The sequence below is a fragment of the Lynx canadensis genome, chromosome D1 (assembly GCF_007474595.2).
Source record: "Lynx canadensis isolate LIC74 chromosome D1, mLynCan4.pri.v2, whole genome shotgun sequence".
Classification (NCBI taxonomy): Eukaryota; Metazoa; Chordata; class Mammalia; order Carnivora; family Felidae; genus Lynx; species Lynx canadensis.
Window position 1 is genome coordinate 73,869,899 of NC_044312.2, and position 20,029 is coordinate 73,889,927.

At 45.0% G+C, this 20,029-nt stretch overlaps 1 protein-coding gene and 1 non-coding gene across 2 annotated transcripts in view; one reads left to right on the forward strand and one right to left on the reverse strand.

The window, feature by feature from the left end:
- Positions 1 to 20,029, forward strand: part of OTOG (otogelin) — a 90,378-nt gene that overhangs the window by 64,845 nt on the left and 5,504 nt on the right. The window contains exons 40-50 of the mRNA XM_032595077.1: positions 8,270 to 8,453; positions 10,768 to 10,988; positions 11,199 to 11,337; positions 12,674 to 12,868; positions 13,081 to 13,293; positions 13,854 to 13,958; positions 14,126 to 14,233; positions 14,629 to 14,730; positions 17,560 to 17,658; positions 18,881 to 18,921; positions 19,904 to 19,979. Coding sequence (XP_032450968.1) covers positions 8,270 to 8,453; positions 10,768 to 10,988; positions 11,199 to 11,337; positions 12,674 to 12,868; positions 13,081 to 13,293; positions 13,854 to 13,958; positions 14,126 to 14,233; positions 14,629 to 14,730; positions 17,560 to 17,658; positions 18,881 to 18,921; positions 19,904 to 19,979 — 1,483 coding nt within the window. The remainder of the gene's footprint in view (positions 1 to 8,269; positions 8,454 to 10,767; positions 10,989 to 11,198; positions 11,338 to 12,673; positions 12,869 to 13,080; positions 13,294 to 13,853; positions 13,959 to 14,125; positions 14,234 to 14,628; positions 14,731 to 17,559; positions 17,659 to 18,880; positions 18,922 to 19,903; positions 19,980 to 20,029) is intronic.
- LOC115526655 lies at positions 3,545 to 3,654 on the reverse strand. Its single transcript, XR_003972704.1, has one exon. It is a non-coding gene; the product is annotated as a small nucleolar RNA SNORD89 (small nucleolar RNA).

The following is a 20,029-nucleotide window of genomic DNA, read 5'->3' on the forward strand; positions in this document are numbered from 1 at the left end:
TATTTCACATAGCACAGTACCTTCTAGGGTCCTTCCATTTTGCCATAAATGGAAAAATTTCATTCTTTTTTATGCTTGAGTAATAATTGTGTGTACACACACACACATATATATGTATGTATACATAAATCTTATTTATCCATTCATCTATGGATGGACTCTTGGGTTGTTCCCATATCTTGGCTATTATAAATTATGCTGCTATAAACATAGGGGTGCGTGTATCTTTTTGAATTTTGTTTTCTTTGGGTGAACAGCTGGTAGTGGAATTACTAGATCATATAGTATTTCTTTTTTTAAATGTTTTAAAATGTTTGTTTATTTTTGAGAGAGAGACAGAGCATGAGCAGGGAATGGGCAGAGAGAGACGGAGACACAGAATCCGAAGCAGGCTCCAGGCTCTGAGCCATCAGCACAGAGCCCGACGCAGGGCTCAAACTCACAAACCATGAGATCATGACCAGAGCAGAAGTCGGACACTTAACTGACTGAGCCACCCAGGCACCCCAATCATATAGTATTTCTATTTTTAATTTCTTAAGGAACCTCCATAATGTTTTCCACAGTGGCTGCACCAATTTACATTACCAACAGCACACAAGGGTTCCTTTTTCTTCACATCCTCAGCAACACTTGTTATTTCTCATCTTTTTGATTCTAGCCATTCTGACTGGTATCAGGTAATCTCTTGTGGTTTTGACTTGCAATTCCCTGATGATTAGTGATTTTGAGAACCTTTTCATGTGTCTGTTTGCCATCTGTATGACTTCTTTGGAAAATGTCTATTCAGGTCCTCTGCCCATTTTTTAGTTGGATTATTGTGGTCTTCTGATGTTGAGTTTTTAAGTCATTCTAACAGATGTGTAATAAGATCTCATTGTAGTTTTAATTTGCATTTCTCTAATTGCTGGTAATATTGAATATATTTTCATGGGTTTGTTTTCCATGGTATATCCTCTTTGGTGAAATGTCTGTTCAAACCTTTGCACGTTTTAAAGATTATGTTGTCTGTTTTATTGAGTTTTGAGAATTTTTTGTATTTTTTTGGATACTGGTCCTTTATCAGATATAAGTATTATCTTCCAGTCTGTGGCACATTTTTTCATTCACTTTCAAGTGTCTTTCAAAGAGCAGAAGTTTTTAATTTTGGTGGAGTCCAGTTTATCAGTTATTTCTTTTATGGATCATGATTTTGGTGTTCTAACAAACTTTTGCTTAATGCAAAGTCTCAAGGATCTTCTCCTATGTTTTCTTCTAGAAGTTTTATAGCTTTAGGTATTACTTTAAAAAATTGTTTAATATTTATTTATTTTTGAGAGAGAGACAGAATGCGAGTGGGGGAGGGGCAGAGAGAGGGGCTGAAGCAGGCTGCAGGCTCTGAGCTGTGAGCACAGAGCCTAACGTGGGGCTTGAACTCATGAATGGCAAGATCATGACCTGAGCTGAAGTTGGACGTTCAACCAACTGAACCACCCAGACGTCTCTAAATTTTTTAAAAATATTTATTTATTTTGGGGGGGGCGAGGAGGCGCAGAGAGAGAGAGAGGGAGAGAGAGAATACCAAGCAGTCTCCTCACTGTCAGCACAGAGCCAAATGTGGGGATCGATCTCACAAACTGTGAGAGCATGACCTGAGACAAAATCAAGAGTTGGACGCTTAACCAACTGAGCCACCCAGGTGCCTCTAAGTAGTAGTTTTAAGTATATGCTGCATTTTAAGTCAATTTTTATAAATGGAGTGAGGTATGGGTCAAGATTCTTTTTTTTTTCTCGCATATGGACACCTATATGTTCCAGCACCTTTTTAAATTTTTTTTTTAACGTTTATTTATTTTTGAGACAGAGAGAGGCAGAGCATGAACAGGGGAGGGGCAGAGAGAGAGGGAGACACAGAATCTGAAACAGGCTCCAGGCTCCGAGCTGTCAGCACAGAGCCCGACGCGGGGCTCGAACTCATGGACCGTGAGATCATGACCTGAGCCGAAGTCGGACACTTAACCGACCGAGACACCAGGCGCCCCTCCAGCACCTTTTTTAAAAAGATTATCCTGCCTCCATTGACTTGTCTTTGCACCTTTGTCAAAAATCAACTGACCGTTAATGTTTGGGTTTATTTCTGGACCTTTAATATTGTTCCACAAATCTATATATCTATCTTTTCACCAGTGCCACACTGTCTTGATAACTGTTACTTCTTATTAAATTTTTATTAAAATCAGGTTGTATGAGTCTTCCAACTTTCTTCTCTTTCAAAATTATGTTGGCTATTTTAATTATTTCATCTTTCTATATAAAGTAGTTTTCAATATAAGAATCTTGAACATATTTTGTCAGATTTATCTCTAAAATTTTCATATTTCTGATGTTATTGTAAATGATTCTGTTCTTTTTATTCACTTTCCAATCGCTCATTGCTAATATATATACATACAATTGATTTTTGCATCTCTTAAAAAGTGTTTGCCGTTGGATTTTCATTTAGCTGTTTATATGTACACATGAGTTTTACATTGATCTCATATCTTGCAACCTTGTTAAACTCACTTATTCTTGTAAATTCTTCTAGTTTTTCTACATAGATGTTTATGTCTTTTCTAAATAGAGACGATTTTATTTCTTCCTTTCCAGTGGGTATTTTTAAAATTTATTTTTCTTGCCTATTGCATTGGTTAGGACCTCTAATATGATGTTGAATAAGAGGGATTGAGCACTGACATCCTTGTCTTGTATCTGGTCTTAGGGAGAAGGCGTTCAGTCTTTCACTATGAAGCACAAAGTTAGTTGTAGGTCTTTTATAGATATCCTTTATCTGGTGAAGAAAGTTTTCTCCTATTTGTAGTTTGCTGAGAGTTTTTATTACTGTAAGCAGATGTTGAATTTTGTCAAAGCTTTTCACTGCATTTATTGAAATAATCATATTGTTCTTTTTCTTTAGACTTTCTACCCTACCCCCAAATCACAGTATTGCTGTTTACTTAAAAAAGGAAAGATTTTCAAATTTGTTTTAAATAAATAGCTTATAAATAATAGTAGTTATATTTAGAGAACATTTTATGTATATAAAAAAACCTCTGAGTCAAGATTTACATTTACAACATCAGCAAAATCTTCTTCATTAAATACACTTAAAAGTAGAAGACAGTTTTCCTGAGAAAGAAGCTATAATCCTAGATTCAATAACCATGCAATCAACTTCTACGTGTCATCAGATGAGTTCAATTTAACTGTCATGTTAAAAAAAATCAAATTCTCCAGATTTTCTAGTTATAATTTCTAGCTTAATATCTTCAAATCACCTGCTTTTGAAGGTTCTATTATTATGATAACTTTTATGATTGTAGCAGTCCTGGATTTGGCAAGTGTATTGAAAAGTACACAGAGAGGTATTCACTGCTTCTTTAAGCCACAGTGTTGTTTGAGGTTCCCTGATTATGTTTTCTTAACTGATTATTTTTCTTAAATTTGAGCTCTCTATGGGAATGCCTTTTTTGGCCATACCTGTTTGGAAAGCTTCCCCAATGTACGAAGGTTCAATCCTGTGATTACTGGGGTCAGACCAGTGGTTCACATCTGAAGATGTTCTCATCGTGCACCCACAAAGAGCAGCTGGGAGAGGCATTGCAATTTGGCCTTTTATTGTAATCATTCCTCAGACTATTTTTTTTAAAGATTTAACTCTTTTAGAGCAGTTTCAGGTTCACAACAAAATTGAAAGGAACATATGGAGATTTCCCATATACCCTCTGTACCCACACATGCATAGCCTCCCTCATTACCAGCCTCAATCACCAGAGTTCATTTGTTACCAAGGTGAATGAATCTACATTGACACATCATCATCACCTGAAGTCCATAGTCTACCTACCTCAGGGGTCACTCTTGGTTTTCCACATGGGTTTGGGTACATATGTAATGACATCTATCCATCATTATAATATCATCCAGAGTATTTCCACTGGTTTAAAAATTCTCTGTGCTCTGCCAGTTGGTCGCCAGCCCCCACCCAACCACTGATCTTTTTTGTTGTCTCCACAGTTTTGCTTTTCCAGAATGCCACAGAGTTGGAACCATATAGTATGTAGCCTTTTCAGATTGATTTCTTTCATTTAGTAATATGCATTCAAGGTTCCTCCGTGGCTTTTCATGGCTTGATAGCTCATTTCTTTTTACCACTGAATAATATTCCATTGGTCTTCTTTAGACTATTAATGTGTTGAATACTACGATTTTCAAATGTTGCACTAGTGCTGCATTCCTGGAATTAACTTTATTTGGTTGAGATATATTAGCCTTGTTATATGTTGTTGGATCTTCATGAAGTGTATTAGTCTAAATTTTCTTTTCTTGTAATGTATTAGTTTAGTTTTGGTATCAGAGTAATGCCGGCCTCAATAATGAATTAGAAGTATTCCCCCTCTTTAATTTTCTGAAAAAGTTTGTGTATAATTGGTAATTTTCATATTTTCCCTTAAATATTTGGTAGACTTCAACAGTGAAGCCATCTGGGTCTGGAGTTTTCTTTGGGGGAGGTTTTTAAGTACATATTCAATTTTTTAAAATGATATAGGGCTATTCTGGTTACCTATTCTTTCTTTAGTAGGCTGGGGTAGTTTTCATTTTCACAGAATATGTCCATTCTATCCACGTTGTCAAATTTCTAGGCATTAAGTTGTTCATCGTACACTCTTGCTATCCTTTTAGGATATCCTTGCTATACCATAGGATCTGTATCCATGTACCCTGTCTCATTCCTGATATTAGTAATTTGTGTCTTTTCTCTTTTTCCTCACCAGTCTGGCTAGAGTTTTGTCAGGTTTATTGTTTTTCTCAAAGAATTTTTTATTGGTTTTCTCTGCTGTTTTTCTGTTTTCTATTTCATTGATTTTTGCTCTTATGTCTATTATTTTATTCCTTCTGATTCCTTTGGGTTTAATTTACTCTTTTTTTTCTAGTTTATTAAGGTTATAGCCTAGGTCACTGATTTTAGACCTTTCTGCTCTTTCTAATATAAGTATCTAGTGCCACAATTTTCCCTTTAGGTCTGATTTAGCAGCATCTTACAAATTTTGATATCTTGTATTTTCATTTTCATTAAGTTTAAAATACTTTAAAATTTTCCCTTTGATTTTTGTTTAATCCATGGGTTATTTACAAGTGTTTTTCTTTAGTTTCCAAATATTTGGTGATTTTCCAGATACCTTTCTATTACTGATTTCTAATTTAATTTCACTGTGTTCAGAGAACATTTAATCTAACTTTGACCTTTTTAAATTTAATGAGACTTATTTTATGTACCAGAATACACTCTATCTTGTAAATGTATATTCTCTTGTTGAGTAGAGTATTCTGTGAATGTCAGTTAGGTCAAGTTGACTGACAGGGTTGTTCAAGTCTCTACATCCTTACTCATTTCCTATTTGTTCTATCAATCATTGAAAGAGAAGATGTTGAAATTTCTGACTAAAGTTGTTGATTTGTCAATTTTTCTTTGGAGTTTTATCAGTTTTTTATTCACCTATTTTTAAATTGTTATTTGGTGCATAATACTTAAGATTGTTATTCCCTCTTGTTGAATTAGCTCCTTTATCAGTATGAAATGTCCTTTTTCTCCTGGTAAAAGTCCTTGTTCTGAATTCTGCTTTGTCTGAATTGTCTGTAATAGCTTCTCCAGTTTTCTTTTGATTTGTGTTAGCATGTATATTTAATGTATATATCTAAGAGACATCTTTTTCCATCCTTTTTCTTTTAACATAGTGTGTCTTTTTATTTAAAGTAGGATTTTGTAAGGCGTGAATAGTTGGGTCTTCCTTTCCTCTTACCTAATCTGTGAATCTCTGCCTTTTAATTGGGAAATCCTTAGACCATTTACATTTAATTTAGTCATCAATATGATTAGGTTTGTATATAACATAACGTTGGTATTTGTTCTCTGTTTGTCCCCTCCCTTTCCTCCTTATCTGTCCTCTTTGGGTATTTATTTATTTATTTGAGGAGGGAGAGGCAGAGAGAGAGGAGGAAAGAGAATCTTAAGCAGGCCCCATATTCAGCTCAGAGCCCAACACAGGGCTCCATCTCATGACCATGAGATCATGACCTGAGCTGAAATCAAGAGTCAGACACTTAACCAACTGAGTCACCCAGGTGCCCCATTTTGAGGTTATTTTTAATGATTCCATTTCATTGCCTATGTTGGATTATTATCTGCACATTTTACTTCTACATCTGTTATTAACTACACATTACATCATTATTACTTTTCCTGAAGCAGTCTATTATTTTCTAGCATGGTTTTTAAAATACGAAAAGTTTATATTATCTGCATATTTATCATTCCTGGTGTCCTTCATTCCTTTGCGTAGATCTCGATTTCCATCTGATATCACTTTTCTTCTGCCTGAAGGACTTCCATTAATATTCTTATAGTGAGGTTCTGCCAGTAATAAATTCTTTCAGTTTTTATATATCTGAAAAAGTTTTGACCTCACCTTCATTTTTTAAAGATATTTTTTAATTTTAACTTGTTTTATTTTTTATTTTTTAAAATTTACATCCAAATTAGTTAGCATATAGTGCAACAATGATTTCAGGAGTAGATTCCTTAGTGCCCCTTACCCATTTAGCCCATCCCCCCTCCCACAACCCCTCCAGTAACCCTCAGTTTGTTCTCCATATTTATGAGTCTCTTCTGTTTTGTCCCCCTCCCTGTTTTTATATTATTTTTGTTTCCCTTCCCTTAGGTTCATCTGTTTTGTCTTTTAAAGTCCTCATATGAGTGAAGTCATATGATTTTTGTCTTTCTCTGACTTACTAATTTCACTTAGCATAATACCTTCCAGTTCCATCCATGTAGCTGCAAATGGCAAGATTTCATTCTTTTTGATTGCCAAGTAATACTCCATTGTATATGTGTATGTGTGTGTGTGTGTGTGTGTGTGTGTGTGTGTGTGTGTGTGTATATATATATATACCACATCGTATATCCATCGATGGACATTTGGGCTCTTTCCATACTTTGGCTATTGTCGATAGTGCTGCTATAAACATGGGGGTGCATATGTCCCTTCGAAACAGTACACCTGTATCCCTTGGATAAATGCCTAGTAGTGCAATTGCTGGGTCATAGGGTAGTTCTATTTTTAGTTTTTTGCGAAACCTCCATACTATATTCCAGAGTGGCTGCACCAGCTTGCATTCCCAAATTTTTTAAAGATATTTTAACTGGGTTTAGAATTATAGGTTGACTTTAATTTTTCTTTCAGTGCTTTAAAGATTTTGCTCCACTGTCTTTTCTTTTTAAATTGAGGTAAAATTGAGCTAACGTAAAATTAATCATTAATCTCCCTACCCCCTGTCAACCACCAATATGCATTCTGTCTATAGATTTGCTTATTCTGGATATTTCATATAAATGGAGTCTATAATATGTGACTTTTTGTGTCTCGCTCTTTGACTTAGCATAATATTTCTGAGGTTCATCTGTGTTGTAATATCTACCAGTACTTCATTCAATTTTGGGCTAAATAACATTCTATTGTATGTACATACCGCCATTGTTTTATCCATTCATTCATCGATGGCCGTTTGGACTGTTTCCACCTTTTGACTATTGTGAATAGTGCTGCTATATATAAAGTTGTGCTTTCACCTTGCTTATTTCCAATAAGAAATCTTCTGTCATTCTGATCTTCGTTTCCCTACATAATGGGTCCTTTTTTTTCCTGACCGCTTTTACAATTTTCCTTCTATCACAAACATTGATTGAGACCCCAGTTAATGTCAGGCTCAAAGGCAAGAGCTGGGGATTCGAAGGTGGATCAGACAGAATTTTTGCCCTTAAGAAACTCAGAGTCCACAGGATGCCTCGATGAGGGAACAGATTCTATCTTAACGGTCAGCACAGAGATGAGGTCAGCCCAGAGAAGGGGTGCCCAAGCTAGAGGCTGGAGACTTAGGAAAATCTCCCTAAAAAAATGATCTGAGCAGATCAGGAAAGAAGAGAGTGATTAGAAAGGCTCAAGGTGTGTGTTTGTTTGGGCACAGGGGTGCAGCCTGCCTCCCACTGTTGTATTTCTTGTTTTATCATTTTGTGCTCATGAAATGGTTTCAGAATTCTTCCATGCCACCCTGGACTATGTCTTGGCCGCATGTGCCTGAAACAGAGCCTGTGACATAGCTTGATACGGTTTGTTGGATAAATGGATGGAGGGATGGATGAACGGATGGGCAGACAGACAAGCTGTGCTCACATTGAACACCCCCACCCCACTAGGTGACTGTGGACTCACAGCCTGTCTGGCCCCCTGTGAGCAGACACGGATTCAGAATTGAGGACACAGGCCACATGTACGTGATCCGGACGCCGTCACACATCCAGATCCAGTGGCTCCACAGCTCAGGACTCATGATCCTGGAGGCCAGCAAAACCAGCGAGGCCCAGGGCCGTGGCCTCTGCGGTGAGGAGGGACCCAGCTGGGGTGGGGCGGGAGGTGAGGGGATCTAGCTCCCTGAGTTTCCGGAGTCCACCTCTGTCCCCAGACACAGGTTCCTCTGTGTGAAATCAGGGGAAGCTAGGACAGAGTGCCAGCCCAGAGGTGGGACCAGGAGAGCTGCCAGGGCAGACAGACCTAATGTCCTGTGTTCTGGGGCTGAAGCTGCCAGCAGGGAGATGGCGCGGGGCTCTGGCCTCAGCCAGTTGTCACCTTGGCCGGGATTGTCTGTCAGCTTCCCTGACAGCTTCCTAATACCAGATGATCCTTCCTGTCTGCATGTGCATGGGCACTTCCCAAAGCACTTCCACACTCTGATCTCACTGATTGCAGGCCATCCACACAACAACCCTGAGAGGTGGCCATTGAACTAAAGAGGAAAGAGCGCCCAGAGAGGTTAAGCGGCTTGCCTAAGCTCACACAGCAGAGCTGCCACAATGCACAAAATTAGGGCTCTTCAGACCACAGCATGACTGTAGGCGCATGCCCTAAGGGACTGGATGTATCTTGATAAGATAAAAAGGGTGCAGGAAGAGTCTGAGTGCGGACTGCTGCACCCTCACAGGACACCCATGACAGATGGCCGTGATTATGATGACGGGAGACATAGGCACACTTATACACACACATACTTGCGTGGCCTCCCCCCATTAATCTGCACCCATGTTAATCATACACGCTTGCACCCCTGTATTCAAAATGCCCTCTACATATGAAGTGACACATTTAAGTCTGGTCCCTGCTCATTCTTTCATTTATTTCCCATGTACCAGTCACAGGACAGATAGTATGCAAAGCAGACAAAATTGCTGTTTTATGAAACTTCCGTCCTTACTGACTTATTGATACAAACATCTTTACACACACACACACACACACACCAGCACTGCCACCACTTCCACCATCCCTTTGCCACCGTTTCTTCCTTCCATTGTTTATGCCTGGCAAGGAGTGCTGGGGGCAGCAGTGATCCCCTGCCTGGGATACCTTTGTGACTCAAGGCCAAGACCCAAAACGCAGCCACTGGACCATTGATAAAACCTAAAGGTTTTGTAGCCAATCATGCTATATATTCATGACACTTGTGGCTGGAGCGCAAGCCGGCTAATTTTCCTCTGTTTTTATCCACATTCACGCTTAGTATCCTGGGCACCCGGCTGGGCAACTTGGGGGACTACTGAGAGAGTAAGAAAATGAGTCTAAAGGAAAACGAGTCTTTGCACCCAGAGCAAGACATACCTGCAAACCAAAGCCTGCTCTGCAGAACTGGGAAGGTCATGGATTCAGATGCATGTGAGGGGCATTTGAAGGACACACTTCTGAGGAAGTGTTTCAGGCAGGGGGAACAGTGTAAGCAAGGTCAAAGGCAGGGAAGTGTGTGTTTGGAGCCTAGAGTGTGAGAGATAAAGCTGGAAGTTAAGTTAGAAGCTGTGACAGACAAGCTCTTGCCCTACTCCCGTCTCCCTGCCTTTCAACACAGCCAAAGTTGATATCTGGCACATGTAAATTCCCAAATGGAGACTCCGTTCATCATGTGGCTCTTCCATTCTCAGCACAAGCTTCCAGCTCCACTGCAGGAAAAAAAGTTAGGAAGTGTTTATGGGCCAGGCCTGGCAGTGGTCACTGCCTCACCCTCACTCTCGTCCTGCCAGCTGGGACTCGGCATGGGCTCCCCCACCCCAGGAGAGCCTGAAAAACACAGGCTAGGAACTGCCCGGGAAGAAAAGGAAACAGGTGTTAGTTACACTTAGCTAGCAATCTCTGCTAGAGCACATTTTTTGGAGTAACCTTTCGTTTTGACACAATGTCTAAAGTAGTATGAAGAACTCCCATGTACTTTTTGTTCAGATTTACTAAGCGTTTGCATTTTGCCCCATTTACTTTTCCTGCCTCTGTGTGTGTATGTATATAAAATACACACATGTGTATGCATGCAGGCAGATGTGTAAATACATCTATACATGTAGGATTTATATAAATGCACTTTTTTATGTGTATGCAATTTGCATATATATGCATTTTTCTGAGCAATTTGAAAGTATGTTTGAGACATTGTATCCCTCTATCCCTAAGTTCTTTGGTGTGCATTTCCTGAGAACAACATCTTCCTACACAGCAGGTTTCTTACCTTCTCTGTGCCTCATTTCTCTCATCTATAAAATGAGGATAATAGTAATACCAGCCTCAAAGAATTGTTGTAAGAAATATGCAGAGTGACATCTGGAGACCTGGGCATGATGGTGATTATTATAGCTATCGGCATAATTCTGCCCCATTTCAGGTATCTGTGATGGGGACGCGGCCAATGACCTCACCCTGGAGGATGGTTCTGTGGTGGGTGAGGCTCAGGACCCTGCTCCCTTTCTGGACAGCTGGCAGGTGCCCAGCTCCCTGACCTCGGTGGGCCAGACCCGCTTCCGCCCAGACAGCTGTGCCACAGCTGACTGCTCACCCTGCCTCCGCATGGTGTCCAACCGCACCTTCAGCGCCTGTCACCGCTTTGTATGTACCCACTGTGTCCAGTGTTGGGGGACCTCCCGGGCTAGGAATGGCAGCACTACCTGCAGAGGGTGGGCCCCCAGAGATGTTGAACTTGGGACTGGATTAGGAGTCTTCAGAAGCTCGTTGTTGCCCCTGGACAGGGCTAGGAGGAGCTGGATGCTGGGATGGGGGGAGTCGGGATAAGCAGCGCTATCTGATGCACGTGCCCAGGTTTCCCCAGAGTCATTCTGTGAGCTGTGGATCCGGGACACCAAGTACGTGCAGCAGCCCTGCGTGGCACTGACTGTGTATGTGGCTATGTGCCACAAGTTCCACGTGTGCATCGAGTGGAGACGCTCCGACTACTGCCGTGAGTCAGGGGGCTGAGGGGGGAGCAGGGAGGGTGGGGGACTCCTCCATTGCTTCTGTTGCTCCCACCCCCTGTTGATTATTCATTCATTCATTCATTCATTCATATTAAGAAGTTAAACATTTTATAAATAAATCCATAAGTACATTAATAAATTTATTTTTATTACAATTTATACTAATAAGTCAAAGGAATATTATCTGATTACTCTTTAATTTATCTGAATCTCCTTGCTTCATCTGTAAAATGAGGACAGTAATAGTAGCTCCCTCTAGGGTTGTTTTGAAGGTGACATGAGACAGTGTGTGCAGAATGGCCCCACCACATGGTTACCATCCAGGAAATGTTAGTTCCTTTCTCTTAATTCTTGGTCATCTTTCTCTTCTTTCAGTCTCTCCCCTCCTTCCCTGAGAATGGAGGTGAGATCCCACCGTTAGGTTTGCGTTAGTGGGGTAGGCAGGGGTAGACTGGCCTCGAGTAGTTTGATTTATAAATGTGAACACATCCAGATAGGCTGGAAACAGCTCGCAGGAAGACCGCACCTACAATATGATGGATAAAGGATGACGAGACTAAGTCATCCAGAGGAGCGTTTGCAAACTGCGGGTGCGAAATCAACTTTGGGGGTCAACACCACATTCAAAATACACAATAGAATAGAAAATGCTAGCGTGTACTCCACCTAGAAAGGTTAAATATTATTTTGTGAAAAAAATTTGTTTTCATATATCAGTAATTCTCAATCCCGGCTCCCCCTTTGAAATCACCAAGGAACTTCAGAAAGTATTAATGTTGGGCCCCACAACAAGAGGTTCCAATTCAGTTGCCCTGCGGTGGGATCCTGGCAAAGGTATTTCAAAAACTCCCAAGGGACTCCTTGGCAATCAGGTTTGAGGAGCACTGTTCTACATGCACTTGTGTATTGGACCACAATGTAAAATCTGCTTTTTCCCGTTAAGAAAGTTTGAAAACGCTGACCTAGAGCAAGGGGTTGGCAAATGTTTCCTGTAAAGGGCCAGATAGTAAATAATTGAGCTTTTCAAAAGGCTGTGTGGTCTCCGTCACAATTACTCAACTCTGTCCTAGTAGTGCAAAATCAGCCAGATACAATAGGTAGATGAATGTGACTGTATTTCAATAAAACTTTATTTGCAAAAACAGGTGGGAGGCTGGAATTGGGCCACGGGTTGTACCTTGCTGCCTCCTGATCTAGAGAAGGGAGGTAATGCCCCTAAACCCCTTTGCGCTCTCTGCTGAGGCACAGATGATGCTCTGAGGCCCCTCCTCACTCTGCCTGGGGTCTGAGCCAGGCCTGGTGCCCACTGTGTCCCTGCAGCCTTCCTGTGTTCCAGTGACTCCATATACCAGGCATGTGTGGCAGCCTGTGAGCCCCCGGAGACATGCCAGGATGGGCTGCTTGGCCCGCTGGACCCAGAGCAGTGCCAGGTGCTGGGCGAGGGCTGCGTCTGCTCTGAGGGCACCCTTTTGCACCGGCGCCACTCAGCGCTCTGCATCCCTCAGGAGAAGTGCGGTAGGTTCTTCCTCTATCTGGGTGGGGACCTCCAAAGCTGGCCTCGCTCTAGGGTCTCCTCAGCCCACCTGCTACCCATGGCTAAGGCCCATCTGCATTCCTCCAGGGCCACTTTGGGGATGGTCAGTGTCCCAGGGAGGGTCTAGCCTGGGACAGTCTGGGTCTCCTTGCCCACCTCAGTGCCCCGTGCCCCACCGTACCCCCCACTGCAGCCTGCACCGACAGCACGGGGGTGCCGCGGGCCCTGGGGGAGACCTGGAACAGCTCCCTCAGCGGATGCTGCCAGCACCAGTGCCAAGCTCCCAACACCATCGTCCCAGTGGACCTGGAGTGCCCAGGGCCCCGCCCTGAGACCTGCCCACGTTTTGGGGAGGTGGCTCTGCTCCTGCCCACTGAGGATCCCTGCTGCCTGGGGACAGTTTGTGGTGAGTCAGACCCTTTACTTTCCTCGGCCTCAACTTTAAGACTGTTAAAAGGCTCCAGCTCTGCCTTGATGGGTAGGACAAGGCCTGGGCAGAGGAAAGTGTCTTGAGGTGGGGGGGGGGGGCAGGAGCCACCCTCAAGAATCAACGTGGGGTAGGGCTTAAAGGCACAGGCTATGGAGCCAGGCAGCCTGGAGAACTCTTCCTCCACCACTGCAGCCTCATGACCTCGGCAGATCATTTAACATCCTCTGTGTTTTAGTCAATTCTACTGTAGCAGGAGGCTGATCATAGGTACCCACCTTCTGGGTTGTGAGAATCTAGAAGTTTATACTGATCTAGGACAGCAGCTGGCACATGACCCATCTCAATGAATATTACCTATTAATGCTCTTCTGTCCAGCCCTGGACCTTCTATGTGACCCTCAGAGGCCCCTTCCAGGGCCATGGGTCTTGGGGGGCTGGAGGGAGAAATGGGGACAAGTTGTCTAGGTGCTGGGCAGTGCCGGAGGCTGGGGGGAGTCCCAGCCTCCAGGTGACAGGCCCCGTGGCCCCCCGGCCAGTGTGTAACCAGACCCTGTGCGAGGGCCTCGCCCCTACCTGCCACCCAGGCCACCGACTCTTCACCCACTTCCAGGAGGACTCCTGCTGCCCCAGCTACAGCTGTGGTGAGAGACCCTGAGGTGGGGAGGGTAGGGGGAGGGGAGCCCAGCTGCTGGGTTAGGGGAGCTCTGGGGACTGGGTTCTGACTGGAGATCAGGGCAGAGCCAGGGTAGGGGCCCAGGCGTGGCCAGACAGGGTCTGCTCCTTGCACTTAATTCTGTCTTTTCCCCAGAGTGTGACCCAGACCTGTGTGAGGCAGAGCTGGTCCCCAGCTGCCGCCAGGACCAGATTCTGATCGCGGGCCGCCTGGGGGATTCGTGCTGTACCTCCTACTTCTGCGGTGGGTGGACATGCTATCGGGTGCACGGCTGCATCCCAGCCACCCCTTCGTCACTGGTTTCCTTGGGCAGCAGGGAGGAAAGGGAGAGGGTCTCCAGGTGGACTGGGCACAGAAGGGTGAGATTCCTGTTCAGAGCGAAGTGAAGGAGGAAGAGAACCAACCCCAGCTTCATCCTGTATATTACTGAGCATGAGGAAGTTGGTGCTTGTTCAGTGTAAGACTTTAGGTCGACAGGAAAGATCTAGATTCTTGCTCCAGGACAGGCCCCATGAAGCCACAACACACTACTTTAGTCCAACTCCTGTCTGTCACAGCTGGATTTTAGGTCCTCCCCCCCACATACCCGGTGGGGGGGGGGACCACCTGTGACAGCCGTGGCCCCTCTCCCCCCTCAGCCTGTGGCGACTGTCCAGATCCCATCCCCGAGTGTCAGGAAGGAGAGGCGCTCACCGTGGACAGGAACACCACAGAGCTCTGCTGCCCTGTGTACCAGTGTGGTGAGTCCCAGCTGGACATGGGGACCTAACCGTAAGGGGCTCCAGGGACATTTATGTGCCACCAGAAACTGTCCGGCTGGCTCAGTGGGTAGAGCATGAGACTCTTATGTGCCACCAGGCCCCTTCACCATGCCCTCACCTCAGGACCGTGGGAGTTCAACAGGGAGCAACAGGGAGCCCCCAGGTAGTGAGCACCAAAGCATGAAGTAGCCAAAGCCATGATGAGACCCCACCCGAGGAAGCGGGGCCAGGCCAGGGGAGCCGGATGGTGTGGGGTCCAGGCTGTGACACGGGTGGCTCTGAGGCTTCATGAAGAGGTTCCCTGTCCCCTCCATGGCCACCCAGCCCAGGGCCAGGGACAGGCCTGGGTTGAGGCCACCCCAATCCTCCTAGCATTGATTTACAGTCTTCATTCTCTGACCCCAGGCCCCTGCTTCACAATCTCTTTTGTCACTGTATTACCCTGGTATCTGCACATGGAGGCTGCATCCCTGACGACCCTGCATCCTGAAGCCTCTGAAGCTCTTTGGTTTTGCAATCGCAAATAAGCGTGGGCCCTTTCTGATAATTTTACAGGACATAGTACCTTAATCCAGGGTGTACTATGTACCTAGTACCTTAATAGTACCTGGTAGACATAGTACGGCCAGCATTTGAGACCTGAAGAACTCCTGATGGATAAGAATTAACAGACTGGTTAAATGTAAAGATGACCCCATTTGCAAAAACCGCACATTGTGGGAAAAACGTGAGCGAACCTCACGGGCACAGAGCGGGGATACTCCAGGGGCAACGCCGACTGCTTCAAGTGTCAGGAACCAAGTCTGAAGCAGTGTAGGTTTCCCATGGAGCGTTCCCCAGATGCGCTGTCCACACTGGGTCAATCGGCTCCACCCGGGGTCTCAGAGGCCAGTGGTCCCAAAAGTGGGGCCAGCTTACAAAGATGATCTGAGCAGAGGGTCAATGTCCTTCCTCTCGTCTTCTCTCTCCTTTTTCTGCGCGTCTCTTCTTCTCTCCACCTCACCCCCCTCTCTTGTTCACGTGTCTCTCCACGCTTCTCAGGAGAAAGCCTGGTCGTGTGCAGTGAGTACAGGCAGGGTCAGTGAGTCATGGTTTTGCACCCCAGTCCTGCCATTTTCTGGCTGTGTGGCCTAGGGCGAGTCACGAACTCTCTGAGCCAAGGTTCCTCACTTGTAAAATGAGGTGCTAATAGTATGTCCCCTGAGGAGCAGTTGTGAAGCCTGGAGACAATATATGAAATACTTGATGGTCTTTGGGATACAGAGGTGCTCAGTATAAGGAGGCTATTGATATTATTACCTTCTCCCAATCTTCACTGTACTTTTATTATAGAGGCACTATATATGCCTTATAGAAAGTACGGAATCCAAGTAAAGATAAGAAAGTGAAAATACTTTCTTCCTGCTTCCACTGTCAGCACTTGAGTATATATCCTTCCAAATAATCTCTATGCCTTCATATGTGTGTGTGTTTTAACCAAAATAAGCATGTATATGCTCTTTTTTATTTTATGTTTTATTGTTTTTATTAAAGTATAATCAATGTACAATATTATATTAGTTTCAGATGTACAACATATTGATTCAAGAAGACGTTACTCTGTCTTCACCATGATGAATGTAGTCACCGACTGTCACCATGCAATGTCATTACAATATTACTGACCATATTCCCTACGCTGTACTTTTCATCTCCGTGACTTATTTATTTTATAACTGCAAGTTTGTATCTTAATCCCCATCACCTATTTCACTCAGCTCCTCACCCGCCTTCCCTCTGGTAACCACCGGTTTGTTCTCTGCAGTTAAGAGTCTGGCTTTTTTGTTTGTTTTCTTGTTCATTTGTTCTGTTTTTCAGACTCCACACGTAAGTGAAATCATATGGTATCTGTCTTTCTCAGTGTGACTTATTTCACTGAGCATCATACCGTCTAGCTCTATCCATGTCGCCAACAATGTGCACGTGCTCTTTTTTAACCAGCTGTTTTCAGTTAATGTTAATAAAAATTTCAAGTTCTATCATACCCCATCCATGATTTTCCTGGTTTGTCCAACCCAGGACCTGTGGTCTCTTAAATATCATTTAATCTAGCATAAGCATCTTTTTCTGCGTGACATGGAATTGTAGAGTTTGGGTTGTGGTCCTGCAGAAAGTCCTACCTTCTAGATTTATCCACTTGCTTCCTCCGGGAACGGTTTTCCTTGCTCCTCCCCATCCTCTGTGCTTCCTATAAACTAGAAGTTAGATCTAAGACCCGGTGGGTTCAAGTTATGTGTGGGGCTCGACAGAACACAAGCTTCAACGTACATCACATCACGAGATACAGACTAGCTGGTTGAGACACCGCAACTCAGGCTAATGTTGGTCCTGGATTACGGTGGGGACTGCCAGATGCCTCCGTCTTACATTTACAGTTTTCCTCTTTCAGCCAGAAAGTAACCCATTACTTTGACACTATACAAAAGTCCTTCTCTTCCTCCACCTCATAATTTTTTTGATAATCCTAACCTGACTACTCGCAGGGTGACACAGAATTCAGGGGAGGGAAGGCCCAGCTGAGTGACTTTAAGGTTCTGACATTGTCATATCGCTAATGCCTCATCAGAGTGGAACTATGTCTTCCACTAGGAGTTCTATGGAGAGACTCCAGGAGCCCAGACTTCTTCCCAGGACTCTAGCCCTGGAGGGTGTCTGAGGACACTGGGGGGAACCCAAGGAGGAGCCCTCTCCTTAGCCAATGTTGCATTCTGGGGATTTCTGCTCCAGGTATCTGCAGCTGATGTGTCCCCTGCCTCCCCTCCCTCGCAGTGTGTGAGAGCTTCCGCTGTCCCCAAGTACAGTGTGGCATGGGCACTGCTCTGGTGGAGGTGTGGAGCCCAGACCGCTGCTGCCCCTACAAGTCCTGTGGTAAGTCCCTGGCCAGGGATGCCCTTCCCCAACGGCAGGGATCCAGGGCCCCCGTGAAGAGTAAGGGAGGGGAGGAATGACCCACCACTGTCCCTCCAGAATCCCCAGATGGAAGCTGCCAAAATCACCTTCCTCGCCCTGCATCTGATCTCTGGGTGCTTAGCATTCCTACACCTTTTTCTCCCCAGGACAAAAGAAGGGAAAAATCAAGTTCCTTGTTCCCAAAAGGTTTTTCCTTCTAAAGCAAGTCTTTATTGCAGCTGTCTGTTAGTAAGCATGATTTTTGTTAAAATTTACCTCAGTGGCACCTGGGTGGCTCAGTTGGTTAAGTGTCTGACTCTTGATTTCGGCTCAGGTCGTGATCTCACGGTTTGTGAGTTCGAGGCCCATGTCGGGCTCTGTGCTGTTGCAGAGCCTGCTCGAGATCTGCTTTCTCTCTCCGCCCCTCCCCCCCCAAATAAACAAACAAACAAACAAACAAAGAAAAATTACCTCAAACTCCTTTGGGAGCATCAATGATCAATAGTGAATACCAGTGAGCTTTATATAAAATGTTATTTAAAAAGAGTTGAGAAATTATTTTGCATTTATTTCACTGTCTTTTTCCAGGCCTGCAATGTAAGCTTCACGAGGGTAGAGATTTTAGTCTATTTTACTCATTGTGTTGTCCCCAGAGCACAGAAAAGCCTCAGCATATAGTAAACATGACTGAGTGACCCGGGAGAGCGTTTCACAGGCACTGTGAGCTCTCCTTACCTTGAAGCTCGAGCTGACGTGGTGTCTGTTAAGTTTGCTAGTGGGGCCACAGCAGTCTTCCAACAGGACGTGCCCCTGGTCAGAAGTTCCGCCCTTGATGCGTTCCCTCCTGGAGAGTCTCCACATCTGCTCTAGAAAGGGTTTTCAGGAGGATGGGGCGGGATGAAGCCCAGATGACAAAGGACACCTGTGATTGGTCTGTCGGCCTGTTTCTCCTCACCCGCCTCTGGTGGAGCTTAGGACCCATCACTGCCCCACCTGCCTTACCAGGAAAGCCGCAGCCCCCATGCTGGGCCAGGCTGGAGGGAAGCTGAGATTTTGGCTTCTTCACCCCAGGCCCTATCCCAATTGGGCTTGAGTCTGTGCCAGAGGAGGGGCTGTGCCAGAGTGAGCGGCATGGAGGCCCGGGGAGACTTCCACCTGGACGTCTCCAGTGAGACAGGTCCTGGCCCCTCCTGTTTTTCAGAGTGTGACTGCGACACAATCCCGGTGCCCCGGTGCCACCTGGTATGGAGACCCTGCTCCTCCCCACCGTCTATGACCTGCCTCCCCCTTTCCTTTCCACTCTTTCCCATCCCCTGGAGACCCTATTCCTTTAATGTAGTGCAAAGAGCTGTGGATCACAAGTTGGCATTCTTGTCCTAAGCTCTGCCCTCTGAGCCCAGTGTCCTCATTTATAGAGTGGGCGTGAGGATGCTTCAGCATTGTGATGAGCAAGTACAATGATGATGGTGGGGATGGTGGGGATGGTGAGGATGAAGATGATGAAGGTGATGATACTTTTTACGGCAGCTCATGCTTATTGAGAGCTAACTATGTGTCAGGAACGTTCCTGGGCCTTGTGTATATAGTGTCATACCAACAAGGTTGATTCCACGATGAGCTCAGTGGTACAGACAAGGAAGCTAAGGTTCAGATCGTGAAGCTAGTAAATCACAGTCAGGATTAGAACCCAGGAAATCTGACTCCAGAGGCCATGCCCTTAACCACCAGACCGCACAGCCACTGAGGGAAGGGAAAATACTGTAAGAAATGTGAAGTTATGTTTAAAGTTTTTTCACAATTTTCTAGATTTTGTATATTCTCCTCACCCCCTACCCCCCAGCACACATTTCCTCTCATTTTCTCCCCCACTCCTCCCTCCTCCCTTCAACTGGTGAAGGAGGAAGGGAGATAGTATGAGCCAAGCTGGGTTCTTGGCTGGAAGCCATGCAATGGTCCCTCCCTGATGCGGCCCGTGGGTTCTTGGGATGAAAGGAGAGGCCTAAGTCCCTGAAGAAGACGTCGGGGAGTGATCCTCAGTGGGGAAGCCATACTGGGAATTTCTCCCTTGGCTGGGGAGTGACTGAGCTTGCCGGAGCTTGCCAGCCCCTCCCCACCCACCGCGAGGAGGCAGCTGATAGAGACAAGGGACCCGGTGGCAGACTGCTCCCAAGGGCAGGGCTGGGCTTCCCCAGCGTTGGGTGCTGACTGCCTCTGCCCCACCCAGTGGGAGAAGTCCCAGCTGGACGAGGAGTTCCTGCACAGCGTGGAGAACGTGTGTGGATGCGCCAAATACGAGTGCGGTGAGTGGGGAAGGGAAGCCCGTGGGGTAGAGCCAGGCTGGGCCTGATGT